The sequence below is a fragment of the Colobus angolensis genome, unplaced genomic scaffold (assembly GCF_000951035.1).
Source record: "Colobus angolensis palliatus isolate OR3802 unplaced genomic scaffold, Cang.pa_1.0 Scaffold73, whole genome shotgun sequence".
Taxonomy (NCBI): Eukaryota; Metazoa; Chordata; class Mammalia; order Primates; family Cercopithecidae; genus Colobus; species Colobus angolensis.
The window spans coordinates 2,447,571-2,468,937 of NW_012121043.1; the positions used below are offsets into that span (position 1 = coordinate 2,447,571).

A 21,367-nucleotide genomic window follows, 5' to 3' on the forward strand; every position below is an offset into this window, starting at 1 on the left:
AGAAAGAAAGAAAGAAAGAAAGAAAGAAAGAAAGAAAGAAAGAAAGAAAGAAAGAAAGAAAGAAAGAAAGAAAGAGAAAGAAAGAGAGAAAGAAAGGAAGAAAGAAAGAGAGAGAAGGAATCTGCAGGAGATTGCATTGGTCTGGGCAGTAGTTTCTTGAGTAATATCCCATAAGCACAGGAAACCAAAGCAAAAATGGACAAATGAGATCACATCAAGTTAAAAAGCTTCTGCACAGCAAAGGAAACAATCAATAAACTAAAACGACCACCCACAGAATGGGAGGGATTTATAACCAGAAAGTATAAGGAGCTCAAACAACTCTACATGAAAAAGAAAATAGTAATCTGATAAAAAAAAAAATGGGCAAAATATTTCAATACACATTTCTCAAAAGAAGACATACAGATGGCAAACAGGCATATGAAAAGGTGCTCAACATCATTGATTATCAGGGAAATGCAAATCAAAACTACAATAAATATCATCTCACCCGAGTTAAAATAGCGTATATCCAAAAGGCAGGTAATAGCAAATGCTAGTGAGGATTTGGAGAAAAGGGAACCATTCTATACTGTTGATGGAAATGCAAATGTGCAAAACTCTATGGAAAACAGTTTGGAGGTTCCTCAAAAAACTAAAAATAGAGCTATCATAAGATCCAGCAATGTCACTGCTGGGTATATACCCAAAAGAAAGGAAATCAGTACATTTAAGAGTTATCTGTACTCCTTTGTTTGTTACAGTGCTGTTCACAATCGCCAAAATTTCAAAAGTTTGGATAAAGAAATGGATAAAGAATGGATAAAGAAAATGTGGTACATATATACAATGGAGTACTATTTAGCTGTAAAAAAGAATGAGATCCTGCTATTGGCAACAACATGGATGGAACTGGAGATCATTACATTAAGAGAAATAAGCCAAGCACAGAAAGATAAACATCACATGTTGTCAGTTATTTGTGGGATATGAGAGCATAACAATTGAACTCCTGGTCACAGAGAGTGGAAGGATGGTTACCAGAGGCTGGGAATGGTAATAGGTGGATGGGAGAAAAATGGGGATGGTTAATGGGTAAAAAAAAAAAAAAAAAATAGGGCCCGGCTTGATGGCTCACGCCTGTAATCCCAGCACTTCGGGAGGTTGAGGCTGGCAGATCATGAGGTCAGGAGATCGAGACCATCCTGGCTAACACGGTGAAACCCCGTCTCTACTAAAAATACAAAAAATTAGCCGGGCGTGGTGTCGGGCGCCTGTGGTCCCAGCTACTCTGGAGGCTGAGGCTGGAGAATGGCGGGAACCCGGGATACGGAGCTTGCAGTGAGCTGAGATCGTGCCACTCACTCCAGCCTGGGAGACAGAGTGAGATTCCGTGTCAAAAAACAACAAAAAAAGTTAGAATAAATAAAGACCTACCATTTGATAACATAATAGGGTCACTGTAGTCAATAATAATTTAATTGTAGATTTTAAAATAACTTAAGTAGTATAGTTGGATTGTTTGTAACACATTGGATAAATGCTTGAGGGGATGGATACCTCATTCTGCAAGATGTGATTATTATGTATTGCATGCCTGTGTCAAAATGTCTTATGTACTCCATAAATATATGCACCTACTATCTACTCACAAAAAATGAAAATTAAAAAACAATCCAGGCACAAGGGCTCATGCATGTAAACCCAGCACTTTAGGAGGCTGAGGCAGGCAGATCTCTTGAGCCTAGTAATTCGAGATCAGCCTGGGCAACACAGCAAAATCCTGTCTCTGCAAAAAATACGAAAATAAACCAGGCATGGTGGCATAAGTTTGTAGTCCCAGCTACTCGGGAGGCCAAGGTGAAAAGATCACCTGAGCCCAGGGATGTCAAGACTGCAGTGAGCCATAATCCAGCCACACTGCACTCCAGCTTGGGTGACAGAGCAAGGCCCTGTCTCAATACAATAGTAATCATAATAATAATAAATAAATATCATTATGGTATAGATGCCACACACACACACATACAGATTTCTGAATAGTTCCATTTCTCTAGAAAACTCAGACAAAAACAGATTTTAATATAGTAGACAGTGCTATCCAGTAGAACTTTCTGCAATAATGAAAATGTTCTTATCTGTGCTGTTCAATACAGTAGTCACTAGCCACATGTGGCTATTGGGTGCTTAAAATTTAATTACTATGACAAAAGTGCATAATTTACATTTAATTGCATTTTAATTATTTTAAATCAAATTTAAATAGCCCTTGATTCTTAGTGCCTACCTGGTGGACAGCACAGCTCTAGAGAACAAGCCGTATTTTTTAAGTCATACTATTTTGTAACTTGTATGTTACCTTCCAGATCAATTTCCTGCTATTCTCTTCTGTTCTTTTAGTAATTGTTAGTTTGCTACTTCAAGATACTTTATTGTTTTTATTTTTTCTTTTTATTGTATCAAGGTACAAATTAGATGTTCCTTAGAGATAGATGTATATAAAATTGGCTATTTACAATAGTGAGATTTTAAGGTAGTTTAATTTAGCTTGGTTTTATCAAAAATCAGTAAAATCATAAATGTTCTTCACAATTCCTTTATTTCAGCTATGTGAATTACCAAGGTAGCTCCTGTTATTTAGTCAACCTGGGTCAAGAAACAGGGCCCTCAGTTGGTTTCAGTATTTTTAGTCTGCCCTTCTCATTCCGTAGAAGTGCTCGTAACATTCCTAACAGAAAAGTATTAAACGGTAATGTGAATACAAAGAGTATTCTACTCTAAGGAAACACAAAGATTCACACTAAAAACAGTCACTGACACTTAAAAAAATGCACACTTTAATAAATGACTATAGGTTTTCCTATTTATTTATTCCAAACTACTTGTGGCTGAAAAAGTCAGGAACGGTTAAGAAAAGGTCAACAGTCTGCTGGGCGCAGTGGCTCACGCCTATAATCCCAGCACTTTGGGAGGCTGAGGCAGGTGAAAGTTCAAAATCAGCCTGAGCAACATGGTGAGACCCTGTATCTAGTAAAAATGCAAAACTTAGCCGGGTGAGTTGGCACACACCTGTCATCCCAGCTACTGGGGAGGCTGAGGCACGAGAGTCACTTGACCCCCATAAGCAGAGGTTGCACTGAGACGAGATTGAGCCACTGACTCTAGCCTGGGGGAGAGAGACAGTGTCCCCACCCTCTCGCCAAAAAAAAAAAAAAAAAAGAAAAAAAAAGTCAACAATTATTATGAATGGGGAGTGGAATTTTATTTATTTCTCCATAGTTTATATTTACAAATGATATGAAGAAAAATAAAACTAGAGGCAAGAAGAGTGACCAGAGGAGGTAGGGGTGAAGAGGAAAAGGGTTATCAGCAACGCCTCACTGAGAATGTCACATTTGGGCAGACTCTTTTGTAATGTAAGGAAATGACAAATAGGATGATCTCCAATAGGAGTGTTCCATGGAAAAAAAAAAAAAAAACACCACATGCAAAAAAAAACATGTTTCAGGAATAAAATTGGCTTGAATAGCTATAGAGTCATTGTTGTGAGAGGTTTTTTTTGTTATTGTTTGTTTTTTTAAATAAAGTCAATTTTCAGTATGATTATGTTCAAAAGTAGACAGTGATCTTCAGGATGTTTCTGTTTATAGATGATTATTTGCAAAACTTCCATTTTACATATTACCTACTGTTAAGCTCAAGGATCATATGATCATCTATGAATTAGGGTTAATATGTGCTTGTTCTGAGGAAAATGTAGAGAAAGGAATCATCCTTCCTGATGAGTTTAAGAAAGTACATGATGGCCTCATATCTTAGATCATTTGGATTCAATCATAGTATAAATAGAATTTACACTACATAAGCTCATTAGGTCATTTGCACTCTATACATTGTGATTGCATATTTTAAAATGAGAGAAGGTGAAAATGTTGATCATATTGCTACTTGATGTAGCTATATAAAAAGTAAGGAAGAGATCATCTTGAGGTTATAAATTTCTGAATATTTGTGAATTTATTTTCATTACTTTTATACACTTTCATCAACATAACATGAAACTCTAATAATAAGACATGCGGAGTGGGGTGAGGTAAAACAATAGGTCATATTTTGAAGAGGGACACTGAATGTTTTGTAAACAGTAGCAAAATTGTAAGTTAAAAAACTATCTAAAGCAGTAAATACTGCTATAAATATATACAAAAAATACATATACCAACCATACCAACCATTTTGTATATAAAAAATACATATACTAACCATATACACACATCATATATATTAATAATACTACTTGTGATGTATATACTATATAGTATGTCTATAAATTCTTAACATTTCTGCAACACAGTCAGATTGTCTCATAGTTAAAACGCTAGCAAGCAAGGAGAATGACAATCAATGTTTCCAGTACTCAATAAGCTAATTTTCTTCCACAAGGGTGTACATTTTCACCAGGCCATGAAATTTGTTTTTCTAGGTCAATTTACTACAAGGGTCAATTTGCTATGAGAGTCAATTTAGCATGGATTTTTAGATTTTCAGTTCTGGGAATGACTGTATATTTACAAATATTTATATATTTCCCCTACATTTAGCATTTTAAAAAAGAAATATAAGTGTTCTGGTGGACCATGTTAAATCACAGAAAATTTATCCATAGTGATAAAAGTTTTCCCCATTTCCATTTCAATATTTTTAGCACAATTAAAACTGCAGACAGTTTACTTGGCTCCCAAAAGGGTAAAAAAGCATAATCATCACAGTCAGGATAAATTTCAATACTTTCAACTATGGTAGAAACAATCACAAAATATAAGCTAAGCACAGTCTCCTCTGTGATAACTACCTTAAAAAAACAAAACAAGACAAAAACCTGTATTTGGTACTATTGAGAGAGGAGGAGGAGGTTGTCATGTTATTGTGCGATAGCATATATAAAGAGGACCAATATGTTCAAGGCAGAAAAAATTACAAATTATCTTTTATATAACACATTAATTACTAATGAATGACTTACTCGTAAGGCATTAATTTCTCTTCGTTTTATAATGTATTTTAAAACACTTAATTAAATATTTAAAAGTATTTTTGCCATGAAGTGAAAGAGAATATGGGGCTTAATTATAAAGAAAGTAAAGAGAATTTCACAAACAGGTTTAGTATTTCAAATTATTGCATATATGGATGCATGGATAGATGCCATCTTTTGGCACTTTACGAAACTAATTAATTGATGATTCCTATGGGGTCAGTTAATTTATACATTTACTGCCACATTGAGGATATATGTAGACGATATAACCTTAAACCTATGAAATGAAGATACTGGAAGAAGACATTTAATTGTATTCACAGAACTGCTGTAAGTTTTAGAAATGAATTTTTTCCTTACAAGTCTATATAACATTTTGACAATGTTACATTTTTCTAAAATATTCAAAGATCTTACAACATTGAGTATTGGCTATTTTAAATTAATCATGTAACAGCATCTAAGAATAGACTATTTGAAAAATAGGGTATTATCTGTTCTTTGTATGACATTATTTATCCAAATGACCAGAGTTTATGTTTTCAGTATTTTTCTCCCAGAAAGGCAATCAGTGCACATTTCTCTTCTAGTCTCCCAGGTGTATGGGCTAAACAGAGCCCTTAATCACAAGAAAGTTCATGACTCTCAACCAAACTTTCAACTTAAAAAAAAAAATCTAATTAAATTAATCATTTTGTTTCATAGTTTACAAAAGGAGTTACTTTTGTCATGAGAAGGCTATTCCTGGGGTTTCTGAAAATAGTAATTTACCAAAAATCCCCTGGGCCTTTTAGGTTCTTCCATTTCATAGATCGTCCACTGAAATTATCTCTGGGGGTATGTAGCAAAACAGTGTTAAAGACCAGTGCTTCTCCAACTTTCTGTGCGTACAGATCACTACAAATCTTGGTATAATGAAGATTCTGACTCCGTAGGTATGGGGCAGGGCTGAGATTCTGCTGTCCTGATAAATTCTTAGATGCTGCTGGTGCTGCTGGTCTGAGAACCACATATTTAGTAGTAAAGCTACAAATTATGTAAGGGTACAAATCCGAATTGCTGTCATGGTTATCAACAAGACTCAGAAGAAGACTCTTTTTCAGAGTATTGGTTACAAATGCCTATATATTCATGCTCAAATGGGGTTTTATTTAAAATATGACAATCTTAAAGATTTTCTATTGTTCAATGTAGCTTTATAAGTAATTCAGTCCAGCTCCTTCATATTATAGTTGAGGTCACTGAGGGTCAAGGAAGTTGAATATATGCCCAAGGTCACACAGCTAGAAGCAGGATATGCACTAGAACCCAGAAACTCTACCATTTCAATAAAGAAAACCCCTAACTTCTTTGGCATTTCCATTTGTTATATTCTCCCTGACACAAAACCTAAGAGTGAGTCAATAATGATTAGAATTTCACCTTTTGATCCTCACAATAGTTTAAATGATAGCAGTATCTGTGGACTCACTGACTGACTTTCCTAACAGCTAAAACTCACAGTAGGCAACTATCTCCTACAATAATACGGGTATTCACACATCTTTCTTCAAGAATGTGCTTGCAGTTTTATTATGGACATTTTGTTTCTTAATTTTGAGAACCTGGGGAGAAAGGTGGGCCGAGAAATGAATGGGTCATTAGTTAAAAGGCAAGGGTTGAATTTGCAAAAGGTTGTGGCAAAGTAAGCAACACATGGGAAAGAGTGAAGGGCATCAATATTGATCTTGCCTCTCATCTTTCCCTCTGTCTTCTTGCTTGCAGGTTTCTATTGTGTAGCCTCTCAAACAAAGCCGACTTTATTTATGGTGTGACTGATTTAACACTACTGAAACAGTCCATCATCTGTTAATTTGGTCCAATTAAAAACTGGTCATAGGGAAAACCCTGGGAATCAAGCTCATTTGGAAACACAACTTCTGATTCATTTCTGTCTTGCTTATTTACGTCTCCTCTTCTAAAGGATACATTTCAGGGTGTTGATTTATAGAGGTGGTTCTTTTCAGTTGCCTGAGTTTCTGTGACCCCTTTTGGTTGTGTCCATTAAAAAAGTACACTTCTGCCTCTCTCCCCTCGTAAGGCTATCGTTAAAACATTTTAAAGAGGCTTGCCTAAGATTTCCTGCTATCTGGAATTAGAAAAATCCCACTAAACAGCTAGAATCACCATTTATAAAGTACGTACGCATTGCATAGACTTACGCTAACATGACTGCTTTCTCACTTAATCCTTACAACTCTTAAAGTTAAGTACTATTATCCCCGTTTTGCAGTTGAGGAGGCTTTAGATTTAAACGTTCAAGTAAATCATCCAACACTATAAAACAAGAAGCGACAGCTATGCTATTTGAACCAAAGGCTGCCTGATGCCAGTGCCAGCACTGCTACCCACCAAGCTCCACAGAGATTTATGCCTAGACTAAGTAAAATCCCTGAACAACAACAACAAAATTATTTCCTCCGCTTATTTTTCCTTTTTTGCAACACAAGTTCTTGTAGGCAGGTAGGTGTTCCACTCCTTATACTTAGCCTCTCCCACGTCCTCTGCAATCTTTCCCTTTTGCTGCTGGAATCGTCAGAGATTGCTACTGCAGCTGGTGAGTGGGCAGGTGCAGCCACCATCTGCTCTAGGAGTCCAAATGCGCAGCAGAACCTCGCACCCAGGACCTGGCCCAGGCACCACGAATTCCAGAACATGCTGGGGACACGGCTAACCCCGCCCCCTCGCGGTGGCGATTGGCTGAACCCTCCCTGAGTGCAGAGCGCTGATTAATGAAGGCAGTTGTCTCGCCTGCAAGTTCGGACGAGACGTCTCTAAAGAGGTGAGATCCGCCTGGGGTGCTGAATGGGGGCTTCAGTGCTTCCTGCCCGAAGGGTCCTTGAGAAGCCTGTTTGTTTTTCCCGGCGCTTGTCTCCACCCATCCCCTTCTCTCATTGGCCAGACCTGGTGGGCGGCTGTGTTTCCATTGGCCGGGGGGCGGTGTCTGTCCCTGGCCAGGATGGGGGCGGGGCCTCCGCCGCTCTGAGCTTGCCCTTGTGTCTGGTGCTCCGTAGAGCTGCCGCCGCCGCTGCCGCCGCCGCCGCCGCCGCTGCCGCTGCCGCTACAGCCGCCGCTGCAGCCGGAGCATCCGGGAGCCGCCACTGCCGACGCCGCTGCCGCCACTAGCGCTGCTTCCACCGCTGCTACCTCCCCTCCCAGGACCTCGAGACACCCCGGGTGCGAGCGGCAGTGCTGCTTGCTTGCTCCCCCTCTCCCCCAGCCCTTCCTCTCCGTGACCTACCCACTCCTTGCAGCCCTCGCCCGCACCTTCTTCGACACCCCGGCACCCCTGCACCACCTGCTCGGGCAGCCCCGGCGGGCTCTGGGACTTGCTGTGCGCGCCGAGAGGAAGGCAAGCTCCAAACCCCTGCCTGGCAGACGGGCTGTCGCGGCTGCACCACCAGCAGGAGGAGGAGGAGAAGAAACTATTTCGCCCACCGATACCCCATTCTGCGGGTGCTTTGCCGCTGTCGCTACCGCTGCCGCCGATCCGAGTCCGCGGGTTCGAACACCTCAGCGGCGGGGACGGTAGGTCCCGTGGGCGCCGGGAGGAGGACACCAGCGGAGCCCTGCACTCTCGTGCCCCGCTCACCAGCATCTACTTGCCCCCTCGTTCCTTCCCCAGCGCTTTAGAGAAGGGACCATGATTTGGAAACGCAGCGCCGTTCTCCGCTTCTACAGTGTCTGCGGGCTCCTGCTACAAGGTAATCCCCGCCCCGCCTCGGGGAACATCAACTTCTCGCCCATTCCCCATCTTCCCCATTCCACCCCATATTTCCACTCTCCCCTCCCAGTCCCCCTGTCCCCAGCGATTTCCACCCCCTCCCCCTACTCTCTGGTGCGGCAGGGGGCAGTGGCAGTTTGCACCAGCCCCTTGAATTTCTAACGCTGGCTCAGCCCTGCCTTCCCAGCAGTCAGTCCCTTACGCGGCACCTTTTGCCTTTTCATTCACCTGAGCTTCCTTCATCTCACTCCATCCCCGCCAGCATCCCCCTCCCACGCCTTTTGGCTGGCAACTTGTGCCTCTCTGAACATTCCACCCTCCCGACAACCCCCACCAGCCACCTCCCACATCACGCTCTTGACCGACCCTCTCCATCTCTTGTCATCTCTTTAACCTCCCCCTTTTCGGGTCGCCTTTTCTTTTCCCCCTCTTCCCACCGTCATCATATCCGTGTGTCTTTAAAAAGTGTGTGAGAGCCTGGGAGCGAGCTACCAAGAAGGCGAGAACAGCAGCAGCGGCAGCACCGTGTGCATTGCAATAACATCTCCGGGGGGGGAAATGTGTTGTGAGACGTGTCATTCACCTAGGAAGAGAGAGGAGACTCTGTCTGGGATTTAAGAAAAAAAAGAAAGAAAGAAAAGAAAAAGAAAGAAAGGAAAAAGAATAGGAAAAAAGAAAAAATGAACGAATGAATAAATAAACCAATAAATTAAGAAAGGGGAGAAAAGGCAAAAAAATTAAAAGACCCAAACGCACTTTATCAACACATTGACTTTTTATTATTCAGTCTGTGCCATTTCTTTTTTTTTTTAACCAAAGAAATATATGCTTCCTAGCAGTTACTTTACTGCCAAGAGATTTTCACTTAGATTTCCTACCTCTCCATCTTCTCTCTGTCACTTCTTTCCGTAATTAATATTATCCTTTCACGTGAAATGTAAGAACCCCTACCACCGCAGTGGAGGGAAGCCGCACAAAACGCTGTTATTATGCAAATCACTGGGTTTGGATGCCGGAAGGCTAGGGAATCTGGGTTCACTTTTCTCCAGACCCTCTTTTTTGGAGGAGGGAGTGAGGGGGCTGTGTGGAATGGAAGGATGATGCTGATTATGAAATAAATGGCAATGCATAGTACAGGAGTGCATGAGGACACTTTGGGTGGTGGAGGAGGCAGAGGCGGCGTGCTAGGGCTGGGTGGGCAGGGGCTGTAAGGCGGAAGATTGTTGCTTTGAAGAGAATAGTATAGGGATGTGGCTTGAATGTGAGATATAGCGAGGATGGATGTGAAATGATGATTGATAGAATATTTTTTAAGCTAGGTGACTAGATTTTTTTTTTCCTTGCCTACCTCTAAACCCTTCTGTCATTATTTGGGTATTTGCAGGAAGATAAGTTGATCAAATTAATTTTTCCCTGGGTAAAAGGGATCTGAAAGTAAGACACACGTAGACTCACTGGCGTGCAAAACCCAATCGGCCTTTGGAGGATTTAAATGAGGTCAATGAACCATCTTTCAGCAAGTTCTTGGAATGCATCCTCTCTCCTGCCCTCCTCCGGGATATACACTGGGGACAGAATTTTATTTATGCATATTTATGAACATGAAAGAAGAGGCAGTGGGCAGAATTTTCCTGAATTAACTAACTGACCTTCTAGAGATCTTGTGTAGAATATTTTGGTGGTACTTTTGTGTATTTTACGTTGGGTGTAAATTTCAGATATGTCATGTGTGCCAGAATCTCCGTGAAGGCAGACAGCACATTCTTCCTGCGTACGCCGCTGAGTCCCATTTCTCACCGTTCACACCCCCATCCTCACGCAAGTAACCCGGGTGTCTGACACGTTACTTAGGTTTTTAATCCGCGCTGAGACAATCTCCCGGAGACCCTACTTCACCTCTCAGTAACTTGCATTTCTCAGCTCAGCTGTGTGTGTGTGTGTATGTGTGTGTGTGTGTGTGTGTGTGTGCGCGCGCGCGCGCCGGCGTGCGCCCTGTTGTGGGGAGTGTGATGTGGGGGAATCAGTTAATCTGGTGATTGCAATGAAAATTCGACACCGCTAGATGTATTTTCCCTGCCAATCTGTGTGTGCTGGTCCCGGCCGGTCAATGCACACACTGCTGGGCTGCTGCGAAATTATTTATTATAGAGCATGTGGGTCATGGACTGCACTTGGGGTCGCCTCCTCTCTTCCTTCAACATTTCCCTGTGAATTGTCTATTCAGTGCAGTGCAAAATAACTGTTTGCTGGTGCCTCTCTCAGCCTGGAGGAGGATTTACTCTTTCTCTATCCGGAGAGATTCCATCAGCAGCATTCAGGCATGAGTCTCTTTTATTGAGTATGTAAACCAATGATTAAGACAGTGCTGCTTTTCACAGCAGACTGGGGGGGGGGGTGCGGGAAAGGGGTGTGAGTATAGCAGAGAAAATGCACCACTGCAACCAGCAGCAACACCAGCATTAGGTCCAATAAATAAATAAATAAAGGTCCTATACAGCAACCAGGGAAAGAGCACAAGTCCAACCATGTCTGTGGACTTAGGAGCATCTTAGATCAGGCCATATGAATACACTAAAAGAGATAAGAGGATTAAAAAAAGAAAGAAAGAAAGAGGAGGAGGCACAAAGCACCACTGGATTGTCTTCTCATGTTTATGGCTGCCTCACATTTATTCATCCAACACTACTCCACAGACACATCAGACTTTGTTGATATTGTCAGGTTTTGCTCAAATTGCTCATGCCTTCCTTGTCTTAGGCTTGGCTGAAAACGTTGCTTCGGGGTTCAGATTTATGTTTCTCCCCCTACCCTACCGTTTTATTAGGACTTGGTTAGGTTGTAAAGTGAAGGTTTTATTTCTTGGACATAGATTAACTACTTAGCAGGTCTTTCTATGTGCAGGCAGATAAGGGTGGCAGGGGAACTAGTGAGCGACTGATTTTGGCTAGAGGGAGTCTGCCCTGCCTGCTAGTAGTTATGACTAGGCAAATACTATAGTCAGTCAATAGCTTCTTTTTTTAGCTTTATCAGCACTATAGTGATATTCACTTAAGTAATACTAATCAGTTTATTTGTCCCATGTATTACTATTCCCTTTCTTGCAGTATACATTATTAAAGACAAAAAGACTCATTTGAACATATCTTCTCCGTGTTTCTGTATTTTAACTGACTGTATTTTATATTATCACCTATATTTTTTACCTTTTTTTCTCAGAAGCAAATCAATTTTCTGGCTTGTTAATATGTGGAGTGATAAGCCAGTGATGAGAATCCAGTCAATGATAAAATGAGTTTTTTAAAAAAGGGCTTACTTAATTCTATAATATCTGCCAGTTTGTCCTCATCCTCATCGTGTCTTTAGGAAATGAATAATAAATAGAAAATAAACATATGCTTTCGGCCAAACATTTGTTTGGCCAAAGTATAACATGGAATGTAGGCTACTTAAATAGCACAATTTGATTTCGTGTTCAGCTACAATGCCTCTTTTCTTATTTTCCCTCATCGTAGAAAGAGGAAAATCTGGAGTAAGCACAAGGGACACATTAGAGAAATGAATTTCTTTGCAAGGATTGCAAAAGCTTGCCACCTGTAACTAAGTCCTCTCTTGGCTATAGAGTAGATCCAGTTCAATTGCTAACCCTTGCTGAAACTTTATCCCTTTCCATGCCTGAGGGGGCACTGCAAAGATGGAGAGAGTGCCCTGGGCAGCACAGGAAACAATCCTGGAAAGGGCAAAAAAGAAACAAGGGCAAAATATAACAAGAAATAGTCATGCATACATGCATACAAGACCTCATTTTGTTGAGAACTGTGTTTCCTTTTTGGAATTAGTCGTATACAAAAACACCTGCAAGACAGATACTGGGGCTTTAGTTTTTTGTGTTTGTGTTTTTTTTTTTGTTTTTTTTTTTCTTTTGGCCATGGTATATTCTGGTAAATGATTTGTTATGTTTAGTAAAAATATAACACAAACAATTTGAATATATGTTCAAATTAAATCTCATTGGACGTACATAATACTTGCCTCAGTATGTGTCATGAACCTCATCTTACGTTTTTTAGAAAGCACACTATAATACATATTATACTTATATACACTTAATAAAATAATTATGCTTCCTAAAATCATATCTTTCCAACTATTTTACCTTCACATATATTAACTTTAGTCTCGTCAAGCTCATTTCTTATGCCAAATGTAGTTCTTGAAATATATTTTACTCACTCCCTTTTTCGATTAACATAAACTTTGGAAAATGGAGCCTATATACTTAAATGCAATAACTGTGGCTTAAATAGTCAAACATCAGACAACTGGTAATTAAGAAAATCTTCGCAAATATGAGGAGTTCCTAGACTAGTTTTATATCAAGATGTGGAAGCTTACTTCATTGTCTTTTTTCCATTTCTATAACTGTTAGAACTCTGGGAACATAATATGACAAAGCTAAGTATCAATCGAGATGGTCTGTTCTTGTGTCCTTCATTAGAAGATAAGACATTTCAAAACTATTTGTCACACAATTAAATAGTGGTAGAATGTCATCTTTCTTAAATAAAAAAAATACTTAAATCAAGTAAAGAGCAAAATGGAAGTGCAAAAATGTTGGAAGACATCCTAAGCATGCATTTGAAAGTGGCCTGGAATCAACACCAAATGGCATAAATTTTCTCTTTAAGTAGTCTGTGGGATATCAGTGATTGAGACAAGTAAGCTTTATTTACTGTGAAGGATTTGGGGGTGCATTAATAATCAAATATAGAGCTAATGTCATATGGATGTTTTATTTGATCTTGCTGACATGTGCTCTATGATATTTATTGTGAAATAGTCCTCATTTTATTAGACTGTATTAAACCCATTGGCTAAGTCACCCATTCTGTAGCAGCTGACTGAATAGACTGTGGAAGTAGAGAGAAGGAAAATCACAAACCAAAGAAGCCGACTCAGACACTGAAGTCAGAAGCCCCTTTGTTGAACTGGCAGATACTGGTCTGATTTACTGTCTTAAAACAGTTCTAGTGCCCAACAATTATTATACTTAAGCTTCCTGAGGGCAAGCTCTGAGCCTTACATAGCTATGCAGTTTTCTTATCCTTATTTTAGTAGATACATAAACAGTGGTGCTGGATTGAATAATAGGTATGTCCTAATTACTTCTGATGGGATTAAATGATCTTTTCTTTTCATAATATGGAAACACTCATACTTTGTCAAGTCGTGTAAGAGTTAATTTTGACATTTTGTAAGCTATGTTGGTTTACAAAAGTTTTCCTATATTAAATTATCACATAAATAGTTCTTAATATACATCTTTAAGAGAATTCAATCTGATCAGTCATTTTTTAACATTTTCCTACCATTTTTTTCTTTTCCTTGATTAAAAACTCCAGATACTTTACATTAGATTAGATCATAAACTAATTTTATAAAAAATGAAGGACATAATTTAAATTTACTGATTTAACCTAAAATATTTAAAAGGACACGTTCATTGCCAACATTTTATTTGAAAATGTCAAGCATTTTTGGAGTGCAATTCTGTAGTATCAAGAAAGGCATCTTCTGCAAATTCCTTGTGTAAAGAGGTGGGTGAGGATTAACCTAGAGCTGTGGCAGCTGAAGCCCCCTGCTGTGTGATGATGCAAATGGCACCTCAGGCCTAATGTGCTCTGCAGAGGCGGCAAACTCAGAGGAAAGCAGTCATGTGGCGTAAGAGTGAAATGGGAAGTCTTTTTCCTAGCTTGTAGTGGACATAAAACATCCTTTAGCTTTTTATAAGCAGAAATGATCCAGAGTATTTGTAATCACACGAACTTATGACAAAGCAAAAGAGAGAACATATATTTTGTTTAGAGAGTAATAAATAAATCCTACTAAAACTACCAACGTTTTCATCCAATGAATGGTGAACATTTAATTTTCTTCCAAACCATCAGGAACATAGGTCCGTTTAATGAAGATGAATAGCAAAATTGAAATAGGATTTCTTTGCTGTTTTTTACATGTGTTAGACCTAATAACTGTTTGGCTGGGAAACATTCTGTTATCCAGTTCTTCCTTCAGTGAGTAAGGAGTTAGTCCCTTAATCTCATTCTTATTAGAGCATTTCGTGTACTATGAGAATATAGTAGTTTCTTTACAATATAGGAGTTAACTGTTCAGTGTGTGTTCAGTTTATTTAGTGTTGTTAAGTATAATTTGTGTTATGTCACATCAGTAGAGAATGTTTCCTATCTGAACAATATTATTTATCATATAGGCAAAGTCATCTGATAACGTTCTCTAAAAAAGTAAGAGTTGTAAACCTATTGTTGTACCATTAAACCCTATCAGATAAAAGGAACTAACATAGCTTTGTATATTTTGATTCCATTTGCCACAGAACAAAACCCTGAATATGTTTTACAACTGATTTTTATTAGTGAGCCCAGCTGTTCCCGTTAATGTGTTCAGTGGATTTCCTTAAGCATATACGAAATTGTTTTCCTCTCAGAAGCATGTTTTCATCTTAGAAGCCGATTTAAAAATTAGTGAAGTGAATATTCTGCTTTAGTAGGGATCAGTTAAATATTAATGTCAAAATCAGAGATGTAATTATAGAGAAAGGAAATATTTCACAGTCACTTATTTATATATATGCACATATATACACATTTAAGTATGTCATTATTTTTAAGACTGAAGAACATCTTTATTAATTTTGTAACTAGAGTTTAGGGCTTTCAGGGATGTATAATAGAATGAAGGAAAAAGTAAGAGTTTGTTTTCTTTTGACTCATTGTGTTCTTTTACTCTTTCGATTAAGGTTAGGAATTTTATTTTATTTTTTAAGTAAATTTTCTTAGACTGCAACAACGATTTACAAGCCTTCCACTTAAAACACACACACAAGTCTTACAATTTATGAAATAACAATAGGGTTGAGTATTCTGGATCTATTTTTGTGCTGATGAAACTGAGTGATAAGAACTTATTACTACTTGAATAGATACAGAGCTAAGTTGGTAAGATTTGCCATAGAGAGGGGGGGTTATTAACTATTCACATTGTATTTTAGAGGTCTTTGAAGGAAATATTAACACAGTCTTTATCAACTTGGGGAATAACTGTTTCTGAGTCAGCAAATCATTTTCACTTGAATATTTAAATTACCTTTTAGCCATTTCATTACTGGAGAGGAAGTCTCTGTCTAGTGATAGTTAAGGAGTTATTCCGGGGGTTAAACACTGACGTCATTAGGGATTGCTTAACAAGTAAAAATAAGCATACTTTTGCTCTCAGAAAAAAGAAAAATCTCAAAGCTAAATATGATCAAATAGTGCAAATAATGTCACATTATAAGAAAACAAAGTCTGTTAAAAAGTCAGATTGCGTTTCTAAAAATTGTATATATTTTATGATGGTTAATTTACACTAAGGATACATTGCTTATCTAAAGTTGTCCTTGAGAACAGAGCGAGAAAGCACCTTTCCTGACAAGGATGTGCTGTCGACTGCTAAGTGTATAGCTGTTATATTGATTTCCTGTAATTTATAAAGCCAATTAATCTATTCTTGTAAAGAAATATTTTTAGCTTTTAAGCCAAAATTGTTTGTATTTTAAAATGCAGGTGCCTTCCATAATGCTTATTTAAACATCAAGGCCTAAAATTTATAGTGTGTAAAAAAAGTCCTAATTTTCTTAATAAATTCATATTTTACATGAGCTTGTCCTGTATCCGCCATGGGGGAAAATGTCCATGACATTTGTAACTTCCATTCATTCTCATACCTTTTGCATCTCTGTTTTTCAATCTGGAGTTGTAGGCTTAAATTTAAATGAGAAATAATGCATTCCGAATTAGAATATTTATATGTAAAAGCAAAGAAAAATATATAGTAAGCTTTTTATTTAATTGCCATTTCTTTACTGCTCTCTATTTTATGTGCTGAAGTCTGAATAGTAACTCAGCTTCCTTTATACTCTCCAGGAATATAATATCCCTCCCATTCCCTGCCCATGCTACCGACTTGAAAGATCCATTAAAGTGAATTAATGGGGAATGAAGAATAAAGAAGTGGAGTTTTGCTAAAGGATATACAGAATATGTACAGATTGGGTAGTTTTCCTTTCAACCCCCAAGGAGCACACCCCAGTGTTTTAGCAAGGATAAAACATGTACAATATGTGTTGAGTTGTTTTTGTTATTGTTATTACTGCATTTTTTTGAAAGCTCCATTCCGTAGTCTCTTAAGAAAAATGGCAAAAAGAAGGGGAAAGGAATGTGAGTCAGCCAGCCAAACACACAGAGAAATGCCTGGCAAAGCTGACTAAATTAGCATATGCTAGGCTGAGTATTTCCCTCTGTTGTTACATAATCCCTTTCTAATACGAAATCAGTTCTCATACTTAACCCTTTCAGGAGGTTTGGAATTCTCCCACTGTTATATTTTTATTTTGCTTCATTTATTTGCTCATGAATTGTGTAAATCATCTATTCAAGGGCTTTTATGTCAAGTTCTTTTTTTCCCTTTCCAGCACTTCTGTATACAAATGTTCCATTCTATGTCCAACTTCAGGATTCAAGAATCAACTTTTCTATAGCTTCCACTGAGAGGATCTAATTAGCATTTTAGTCTCCCTTTACTCATGTGCAGCTTTCTTTAGAAAATGTATTAGTTCTATGAGGTTCCCCTAAGGATTCATAATACTCTAGTTTGTTACATGTACTGTGATATTCAGTGTGCCTTAATTATGCACGTGTCCTCATTTCAAAGCCTTTTCAGGGATCATGTGGGATAGAACAGGGGTCTGGCTGTAGTTCACTGTCATGTATTAATGTGTAGGTGGTATTCAGAGAAGGATGTTTCTGAAGGCAATTATATATCTATGACTCCAATATAGCAAGCAGTTACTCACAGTCTGCACTTACTAGATACCCTGCCAAGGCAGAATTAAATTCACCATTGTGATACATAATACAGTATCTGTTATTTCTAAATAACAGCTACTGCTCTAGGATTGAAATAAAATAATGAGTGAAAATGTGCATCCCGTACCCTGAATAGGGATTGTCTCTTTCATTTTCCCAAACAAAAAGAAGAATCAGAAATTGTTCCTAAGTCAATGCTCTTTTCCTTAACTAGCCCATTAACACATTTTGCTATGGTGGGATCTTGAAGTTTTGCTGGATTTTATGTGAGGCTATAGATATTTAAGTAGTATTAATTGCCTGCAATCTTTATGGACTGCCAAATGTCAGTGCATTGCCAAATTTGAGACATTTTATTTTCGGGTTTTAATTTGGATGCAATTTGAATACTGGTGAAAGTATAGAGAGACGCTGAACTCAACAGAGAGAGACAGACATCTTTTTCTTAAAGAGACTTCATTTGTGGAGGGATTGCTACAAGAATTGGCTTGTTTTGTATCGGATATCACTTATAAGGGGGATATTTTCCTATATTACCTGAGGATGACAGTGCATTTGTATTAATTGTACCCTTTGACTCACATGTCTTCCTCTGTGTCTTATGTCATAAGAAAAGGGTGGTTTAATTTGTAACTGCAACTTGTGTCTTTTATTCTTTTATTTATGCTTATGGCAAGAAAAAGCGTTTTATAAGCTGATATAACATGTTTTGACAATTTTTATTTGAGTATTTTACACAATAGCCTAATTTTTGAAGCTATAGTTTAGTTTTAGTAGACAAAAGAATGCCATCTGCCATCTATTGATTATTTTAAGCATTTATGTGTTCTTAGTTCATGAGACAACTGAGCATTTGATTTTGTCTATTCTATGATCTATATAAAATGTGTATATTATTACTACAGTATTTCGAAGGTTATGTGTTTATCTGCCTGTCTCCTCTAGTGGACTATAAGCCCCTAGTGTACAGGACTGAAGTCTTAGTCCTCATTATATTTCAAGTGACTGATCAAATGTCTGGTCTGTCTTTTCTTTTTTTTCCCAAATGTTTTCATCATTCCACTGATTGATTAGTTTTCTTCTAATAGATTTAATCTTGACACAACACTTTAATTGGATCTAGAAAATATATAAGTATTTACATTATAACTGCCAAAATGCCAATACAGTACTCCAAATAGAATAAATATTTTCAGTGACTTTTCATTTGTATGTAATATACAGGAGGAAGATAGAAATGCACCCCAAGAAACAAAAATAATTCTAAATAGTGGTGTACTTAACAAAAATATGAATTAATTGCTTTCAGTCAGGGCAGTCCATTCAAATTTGTACTGTAAACATTTTATTTGAATCTTCCTGATATCTTTGGGTATTTTAACCCCTTATCTTCAGTCTGCTTTCCAAAGATTTTATCTCTAGCTTCAAAAATATTCCTGGTGATGACTTTGGTTAAACGTGAAGCCACATTATCTTGTTGTTCTACTTTGAGTAGCTGGCATTTCCGGATAAATGTATAAACAAAGAGGAATTACAAGCTGACCTTGATCTACCAGATTATGTGTGGACTGACCTGCTTTTTTTTTTTTTTTTTTCTGCCAAGCTAGAGAGTAGAGGTTCTCTGATTAGTCCCTGAAGTAAAGATTCAGGGTGCATTCTTCTCAGTTAACTGGAAGAGATTCTGTCAGTATTATTTAAAAGACCCTTTATAAATTCTAAATGTTGATCTGTTTGTGTTTTTAATGCTTAGTTACTTATGCAATTGATGACACATATATGCTGTGATTGGATTTTTTTTTTTTTTTTTTTGCATTTGAAAGACAGAGAGATAGGATGGAAATATTATCTACTTTTTAAAGAAAATGTAAATACAGTTACTGGAAACCCGAAACCAAGGGAGAAAAGACTCTACAATTTTTAGTGACTGTATTTTCACATAAAGTATTTTAAGAATACTTTTTCTAAAAAGTCCCAATGAAATGTGGCTTTTCGTAAAAGTCGTATAGTTTTTTCCTCTCATTTAAAAAATCAATTTCCCTGATGTCTTTTGGATTTTTGACTGTTTCATGACTCTTAGCATTTGAAAAGATATTATTAACTAGACTAGCTTACGATTTACCTGAATGCCAGGTGCTGAAATCACTCTATCATCCTCATAGATGAATATATATTCTGTAAATAAGTGTCCAATGAAGATAAACTAGCTAAATTTATTAAGGGTTCTTGCTGCTTTATACAGCTGGTATTAAGAATTATATTCTCTCATAGCTTCTGTTAGCACTTAGTCTTGCTTCATGTGAAAACGTGTCTGTATGATGCTACAGTTGCAGAATAAACCTTCTTCTCTAACATGGCTTTTGTCTGGCCCCTGCTCATCAACTGTCCAGAGACTAGTGAGTTAAAGGAAAGGTAATTTTTTGTGCAATTTTTGTTGGAGGCAATTTTTATTGACTCTTTCACTATTTCAATGAAACATTATCTTAATATGTTATTGAATTTATTCATTATATTGAGGATATTCCTATAACCCATGGTTAAATATGACATATTTTAATTCTTTGTGTGTAACCACATACTATCTGAAACTGGAACTGTGAGGAAAAGTTATATCTTCCTATGTTTGAGACTTTTATTCATAATGATTCTCTTAGAAATTGAATTTCAGTTTGTTATTAAAAAGAAACACCTTTACCTGTTACTTTACATGCCAAAGCATTTCAGACCAACATTCTTGTCCAGAGGCACCAAATTAAAAACAGTATCCATGATATTTAGCAAACAAATATTACACTAAGAGTACTGATTTTAAAGAAAGACCATTGTACAAAAAGTATTGAGTTTACGGAAAGATTTCATGGTAAGTAACATGAAAAAGAAGTATGTTTAATAATATTTACAGACATATTTTTAAAAATCAAGTAAAATGTATACAGGGTAGTTTCATGTTCACTGGCTTGCTTTTTTATCAATATAAAAATGCTATGGATGAGGTAAAACTAATGGTGTTACCATTTAGTAACTTAATTTCTCCATATCATTTCATTTCCATGAAATTTCCAATGCTATGATAAAAGTATTCTAGAGAGATAAGAAATGCATAGTATTATAGAGGTGGTGGAAGTCACTAAAGTCAGATTTATTTTAAACTTTGTTTTGCTTTACCCAATTTTATTGACTGTACAAGTATGCACTATCAACAAAACAGAACATATTATCCCAGAGGGATCTGACAGCATAAGAGTGTATGTTTTAATAAAACAAATATGCTTGATGGGTATAGACAGATTGGGGAGATTAATATTTTTTATCATTTAGTGATAGACTAACTATAAGGTAAAAGTAAATTCCATCAGGCTTTAGGGATATTTTCTCCCAGGAAATTCTCATCACCTAGCCGTACCATGATGGAGTATAGAGGTGGATTGATAATAGAGAAATGGGCATAACACAAGAAGCATACATGGTCAAATTGTGGTTTGTGTGGAAGTGGTAGTGAGATTGGCCTGGTGGAGGTCTTTTATTTAGTAGTGAGGGTTCTTTATTCTGTAAAGGGAGGAGCTATCAATGGACTAAAACTTTGATTTTGGAAGTCCCTTGCAGTAGGAAGACATGATAGTGGGAAGCACGAGACCTAAGTTCTCAGGCAAGCCATGTCACTGTCTC

At 37.6% G+C, this 21,367-nt stretch overlaps 2 protein-coding genes across 2 annotated transcripts in view; both read left to right on the forward strand.

Moving 5' to 3' along the window:
- Positions 1–6,084: 6,084 nt before the first annotated feature.
- LOC105501641 (forkhead box protein B2-like) lies at positions 6,085–9,535 on the forward strand. Its single transcript, XM_011927657.1, has 2 exons — positions 6,085–6,124; positions 8,074–9,535. The coding sequence occupies exons 1-2, from the start codon at positions 6,085–6,087 to the stop codon at positions 8,589–8,591; spliced, it is 558 nt and encodes a 185-aa protein (XP_011783047.1). The 3' UTR covers positions 8,592–9,535.
- The window catches only part of CADM2 (cell adhesion molecule 2), a 1,120,439-nt gene continuing 1,107,715 nt past the window's right edge, over positions 8,644–21,367 (forward strand). Inside the window, exon 1 of the mRNA XM_011927577.1 lies at positions 8,644–8,763. Within this exon, the coding sequence (XP_011782967.1) occupies positions 8,703–8,763 (61 nt within the window). The 5' untranslated portion in view covers positions 8,644–8,702. The remainder of the gene's footprint in view (positions 8,764–21,367) is intronic.